At 36.1% G+C, this 6399-nt stretch overlaps 1 protein-coding gene across 1 annotated transcript; it reads right to left on the bottom strand.

Moving 5' to 3' along the window:
• Window positions 1–265: 265 nt before the first annotated feature.
• Window positions 266–5247, bottom strand: LOC128369261 (RING finger protein 11-like). The gene is made up of 3 exons (XM_053330267.1): window positions 4605–5247; window positions 3361–3530; window positions 266–2195 (listed from the first exon to the last, which is right to left on the bottom strand). Exons 1-3 carry the CDS (start codon window positions 4725–4727, stop codon window positions 2024–2026), a joined length of 465 nt encoding a protein of 154 aa, XP_053186242.1. The 5' UTR covers window positions 4728–5247; the 3' UTR covers window positions 266–2023.
• Between the last annotated feature and the right edge of the window lie 1152 nt (window positions 5248–6399).

Genomic DNA, 6399 nt, shown 5'->3' with positions numbered 1-6399 from the left:
GGAAACAAAGCATTTAACATTACTAATGTGGTTTTTGGCTTGCCACATCAGTCAAATGGGGAACTCTGATTATGTAGTCACATTTTTTAACTCCACTGCCAGATTTTAGGATTGCATTAACGAAAGGCTAAAAGAATATTTTGCAATTGTGTATTACTCATAATCTCTCATTTTAGTAATCCAATGCCACAAAAAATGCATTCAGTCACCTTTTCTAGCAGGGAGTGGAGTGGCTGCCTATTATTTAAATAAAAAATACGAATCATATTTTTTCCTCATTTATTTTTTTACATGAGGGCTTGTTAGCCTTCCAAAAATTAAAAAGAAACAAACAAACAAAAAAAGAAATAAAACAAGATTACAGGAAATATTAATTTTCAGGATAGGTTTAAACTTAAATTGAAAAACACAGCAAAGGAAAGCTCAATGGAAAAACATGATATCTCATTTAAAACTCTCACACCATAAGAGAAGTCTCTCACACTCTGAAATTCAGTTGAGACAGAGGTTTGCACAATCAGGCTTCAACCAGTGTAACAGCTATACTGTCCCAAGTACACAATTAAGTTTACACAAATGTAACAAAAAATATGAAAGGTAAAACAGACAGTAACAGACAGCCACACTACCACCAAACATTTCCTTGTAACTGCTGCTACAATGTAGGGAAATAAAGCAACAAATAAACATCAATCATTGTGTAATAAAACAAAAAAAAGTGATGTAAAATAAAGAAAGTGACATTGTATTTTTGTGGATTTGAAATTAAACATCTTAAAATTCACCTTACGTCTTGCCTCGTCCTTTTTTAAACCGGAGCAAGCCTCTGTCCCTTCACTTCCACACAAAAACACACAAGTCAAATCAAGCAGAGCGAAGCAGAGGCTCACACTACTGAATCACAGATTTCATGAAATACATCTCCAGACTTACTGTAATGTGATAAGTAACTACTGACAGCTTTGAAAATATCTTTATCGGCTATATAACTTTTGCATCTCAGGAAAAAACAGGAATGAAGTATTGATAGTGCAAGGTTATAAGGTACATATATTAATATATTGTTTTAGATACTGTCCTATAAGTAAAGTGCAAATATCTGGATCAGATGAAAGTGTGTGCAAGCATTTCTAATCTTTTTTTACTGACTGATCCACCTGCCCATGCACAAATGAGCCCTTTACATTGGCTGCCAGCTACGTTACACACTGTCTGGTGAAACATTCACGTTACACAACAATGGTTTCCTTTTTCAACACAAAACGTTATTTTTTTTCTGGCCATTTAAGAGCAACCAAAGACAGATATCATACAGCCTGTGTATTTAAAATTTTTGGGTGAAACCTGCAGCGTGTGCACATATTTTTGTGTAATTCTGGCCAATCGAGCAGAAAAAAGCTAAATTTCTTCTGTATTATTTAACACGAAAAGTGCCAGCTTCACTTGTGTATTCCCATATCTCCAAGTGTAGGGCCATTTTAACATGAGAGTGTGTGTTAATGGAGATCAAAATGTCGAGGAAGTCTTTGCAATCTCTCTGCAGTTTGGTCAATAATTTGTTAACCTAATTGTCCATTTAGATGACGAGTAAGTGGGAATGGAGGTGAACTGGGGTCGGCTGGAAAGTAACACCACTGAGACCAGCTCAAGTGGGAATGCACAGTCACCAAACAGCTCGCAGACACACAAATCCCACATGCTCTCCACATAACACGACACTGGACACTGCTTCAGCACAACAAACACACACACAAACACAGTCATGCAGGGTTGTCTGGAAACAGTTTCTTACTGACTCGTGTTGATGTTTAAGACCAGCTTATTTAATGCCAGACCAGGGGGCATGGAAGGCCAACATTTGGTGAGTGAATTTTGACATTTTGAAAGTGCAAGACGACATCCAACATAATTTTTCAGCTCCTCTCACTGTTTGAGAGGGCAGTTGTTGGGTTTGTGTGTAGGTTTGGAGCTGGAGGGGCCACGCTGATCTAAGCACGGGGAGGGGGGGGGGGGGGGGCAGGGATCAGTTGGTCTCGTAGGTGGAGAGCAGGGCAGCATCCACGGGCTCCATGCAGGAGGGGCAGGTGAAGGATCTCATCAGCCAGTCATCTATACAGTCCATGTGGTAGATATGCATACATGGCAGAAACCGGATAGGGTCCCCGTACACAAAGTCCAGCATACAGATCACGCATCTGCAATCAGATGAAATAAAGAGTTTAAAACACACCTGTATACAGCAGTCACTGAGATATGATAATACAGCTCTACAAACAAAATGTTTTAGTAACTTAATCCTCTTTTTAAGACTTCAGTGTTAATAAATCTAAATGACAAATTAACTGGGAATAATTTTGGTATTTGATCATTTAGGTCATTAAACTAATACAAATTCCCAAATATTCTCTGGATCCAGCTTGTCAAAATGTGGAGATGTGATGCTATTCCTGTTTTATTTAATTACCAATACATTTTTTGGACTGTTCGTTGGCCAACACAAACACTTTTAGGGTGTCGTCCTGAACTCAGGGAAATGACAGATTCCTGTGCTCTTTTATGACATTTTATAGACTCAGTAATTAAAAATATATTGTTAGATTTAACAATAATCAAATTGTTAGTTGTAGGCCAACATATATGAGTAATGTCTCTGACCTTGTTTGATTGGTCAAAGCATATCTTATATGATGGTCAATATATTGACCTGTCTAAAGATTTTAATGATATTAGTATCAAACTATCAATCATGTTCATTATTGATCAGCAAAACAGTTAAGTGGTTCAGCTCTAAAATGTCTGCAAATAGTAAAAAGTTACAATCACTGTTTTCCAAAACCCAAAGACACATCTTTAAATTGCTTGTTTTGTTCAATCAGCAGTCCAAAATATAAACATTTATACAACAATTATTATTATTATTATTATATTAAACAAAAAAAAATCTGTATAACCCAACATTTCAGAAGCTGGTAGCTTTCACCTTTAAGTCAGGTTATATTTATACAGCCCGATCACAAACTTACTTCAGTGGGCTTTATAATCCTTGAGTTTGACTTAATGATGAATAGATTTTCAAAATAATCATTCATTTTCTGGTATTTGTCACATTAATTAATAATTTCTGCACAAGTAAAATTAAACAATCACAGCTTCACTCGTATACGCTTGACCACTGGGCATGTTAGGAATGATTCGTTTCCCATGGACAATCTAATGTGTCCTTATCTGATAATAAATATTAATCACACAGGGTTAAGACTGCAAAAGATATTATATCTGAATAAGTTCATAATGCCCAGCTCTAATGATCTATAACTTTCCTGTGTGTAAACATGTCACATGAAAAAAAAAAATCCTCACTCTCTGATCTTTTTCTCAGAGCCGTCTTGCCCTCCATCATAAACGCCCTTGGGCAGGTGCTGGATCAGGCCAATGCGCTGAGCTATGCGGATCTGCTCCTCCTCTGTCAGCTGGGTGGCCAGACGGGCCTGACTGGGCGTAGGATGGTACATCGGCATGTGAGCCTGCTCCTGGTAAAGAGACACAGAAACACAAAAATGACACAGTCCGTTCACTTGGTATAACTACACAAAGTGGTCTGACTGGTCTGGCTCTGTGGATGAGTCATGATCAGAATTATCTATATTGGCCAACTATGATCATGCACACAAGGTATTTAAGTCTGGTTTAGTGGCTCTCAATGTACCTACACAAATAACACAGCAATCTTGATAATGGGTCCAATGACGTGTTTTTTTTTTGTGTGTCCATGTGGTGTAGTCAAATTCAAAGGGGTTAAAATTTGAAAATTAACATATGAATAACTTGCGCATATTATTTTTTTGTGGACTTAGTATGAAATTTCTGCTTTTAATCCATTTTGAGAGAATATTTTAGATGATTAAAGCAAAATGTCTAAGTGGTGTAACCATAAAAAACTTTGTATGCCAAATTATCAACAAAACACCATATCACCTAGTTTGGCATGATCCTACATTATAACTGTTTTATATTAAATAAAGGTAATGGAATACTATTCATATATATAATATTTTAATCTGGGGAATCATATAAATCAGGAACCATTTCATTTTTTTTTTAAATTAAGTAATTATTTGTATGAGTACACTTAAATACACTGTGGGTGCATAACATATTTAATAGTTATCATTATTTTGTGGTTACACCATTTGACATTTTCAGGCGCATTCAGTTTTAGTTTTGGTTAAAAATGGTGCAAATGTCATTCAAATGACATAAAACAACACATTTTTTTTGAGTCACTCATCTTGCCAACCTTTATTTGCCACTGACCCAAATATACCCTAGGAATGACTATATACAGGTGAAACTGGATACTAATAGTGCAAGAAGTGAAGGAGTGCTGAGATAAATGTTATTTATGTAACTGTCTGTGAGATTAAACATTAAAACAAACACTTTTCTCTTCCCTAGTGTCTGTTTTGGACCTGGGGTCGTTTAGAAGAAGCTCAAAGACATGAAGCTGGTTTACTGTCATAAGAACGGACAAAGCTAGATAAGGCAAATACTTTTTATTGTTTCCTTTGAGTAAACAACCTGAGGGTTTAACTGATAAGTCTCACCTGGTAGGGTGGAGGAGGCTCGAGGTCTGGATCTGTCCCGTCCCCGAAACTCGCCCTGTCTGACTGGGAATCATGAAGCAGAGAGATATCGTCGGATGTCGGAGACTTGAGACAGTTGCCCATATCTTCGTGTTGTCCCCGTCCTGTCCTGGCTGGCGTTAATAATGAGGATCTTTGTTGCTAAAGTTGCGCTCGGGTTTTTGCTGCTTAGTTGTGTTTTTCTGGCAACTCAGAAACCATTAATGTTCACTTCATCTACCAGCTGCTAAAGAAACAGTGTGCATGATTATAATAGCTCCTAGTTAAACGCTCAGATGCTCGAGGAAGTGTCCCCTCTAGTTTTTCTTCATGTTTACACGGACATCCAGCTGAAAAACAAAACAAAGAACTCCTGCTAAAGCCAGCTAGCAGCCGAGCTAGCTACTTTTTCGCTAGCCAGCTGAGCGACTTCCTTGAAAAGTGTCGCTCATTCCTTCGTAGGAATCAAAATTTCAGTCAAATATCTACTTCAGTGGCGACTGTGGCTGTAAGGCTGCACGGTCTGAATGTCGGACACTGGCGACATTTCCGCGTTTTAACTTGGTGAGTGATATTAAACAGTTTGCTTCCTTGCTAGCTCTTTTTTCTTCCACCGGAGGACAGGTTATCGGTCCGCTGGCTATGACGTAAGGGTGAGATCCTGCCCGCTGATTGGACGAATTGTCACACGTAATCTCAAGAGAACGACCAAGTCCCGCCCCCTCTCAGTGACAAAAACAAACACGAAAAAAAATGTTATGATTATTATTATTATTAATAATAATAATAAATCATTCAAATAAATAATCAACAACAACAGTAACAATTTTAATAATGGTCATTTTAATTTTAAATCTATGTTGTATAAAAAATAGTCACGAAAGGAGCAGAAATTCAATGAAGACATACATTGGAATAACGTTTAGTCATGATATACTAATTAATGCAGCATCCCCTAAATTAAACGCACTTGTACCGTTTAGACATTATAACATTTTGATTTTAAACATTTAAACATCTACTTGTAACTGCTTTGTATAATTATATTTTATGTATTTCTTCTTCTTCTTCTTATTGATTTATTTTTCTTCTTGACTTCTTTTTTGCTATTGTTTTCCTTTTCAGTCCTAACTTGTTTCGATGTCATTGTAAATGAGGGCTGCCCTCAAAGATCTCAATCTCTCAACAATCTCCCAATGAGGATAAATAAAGTTTTAGTACTACTTCTACTAATATAAACTGTTTATGTCCAATTAGGCTGAATATATACTTGCATAATTAAAAACAAACAACTGATGAAAAAACTACTGATATCAATATTATTAAAGCATAATATAAAATCATCAGAAGGGTATTTCATCTAGGTTTATAAGTAGGACACAACTGTTTTCCAGCGAAGGGAAATTCTCATGTTATAGCCTTTTTGAATGACATAATTAAAATATAATGCACAATAAAGTATATAATATAAAGTGTAATAAATATAAATATTATTATGTGATATAATCTATGGATATAATCCTGTACAATATGTTTTTTTGTAATGTTCTTGGTTCTTTGTACTCCAGAAGCCCAGAGGTATTACATTAAAAACACACTATTATATATTTAACAGACACAATTAAATTAAGTTTACAGTATGGGAAAAAAACATGATCAGACCAGAATTGTGCAATAAAGTAAAATTGGAGAAAGTACGAGCAATCGTTGGGAGTGGTCACCCCAGGTATTTGTATTGTTGTTTGGCTGCATTGCATTTTAATTATCCTAAGAAACT

Source organism: Scomber japonicus, chromosome 12 (assembly GCF_027409825.1).
Source record: "Scomber japonicus isolate fScoJap1 chromosome 12, fScoJap1.pri, whole genome shotgun sequence".
Taxonomy (NCBI): Eukaryota; Metazoa; Chordata; class Actinopteri; order Scombriformes; family Scombridae; genus Scomber; species Scomber japonicus.
The sequence above is the reverse complement of the archived record's forward strand: the minus strand, read 5'-3'. Positions and strand labels throughout refer to the sequence as shown.

Coding starts and splice junctions, on each gene's coding strand:
- LOC128369261 (XM_053330267.1), bottom strand. CDS start 4,727: ATGGGCAACTGTCTCAAGTCTCCGACATCCGACGATATCTCTCTGCTT. Junction 3,531..4,604: donor AGCCTCCTCCACCCTACCAG/GTGAGACTTATC, acceptor TCTCTTTACCAG/GAGCAGGCTCACATGCCGAT. Junction 2,196..3,360: donor TCTGAGAAAAAGATCAGAGA/GTGAGGATTTTT, acceptor ATCTGATTGCAG/ATGCGTGATCTGTATGCTGG.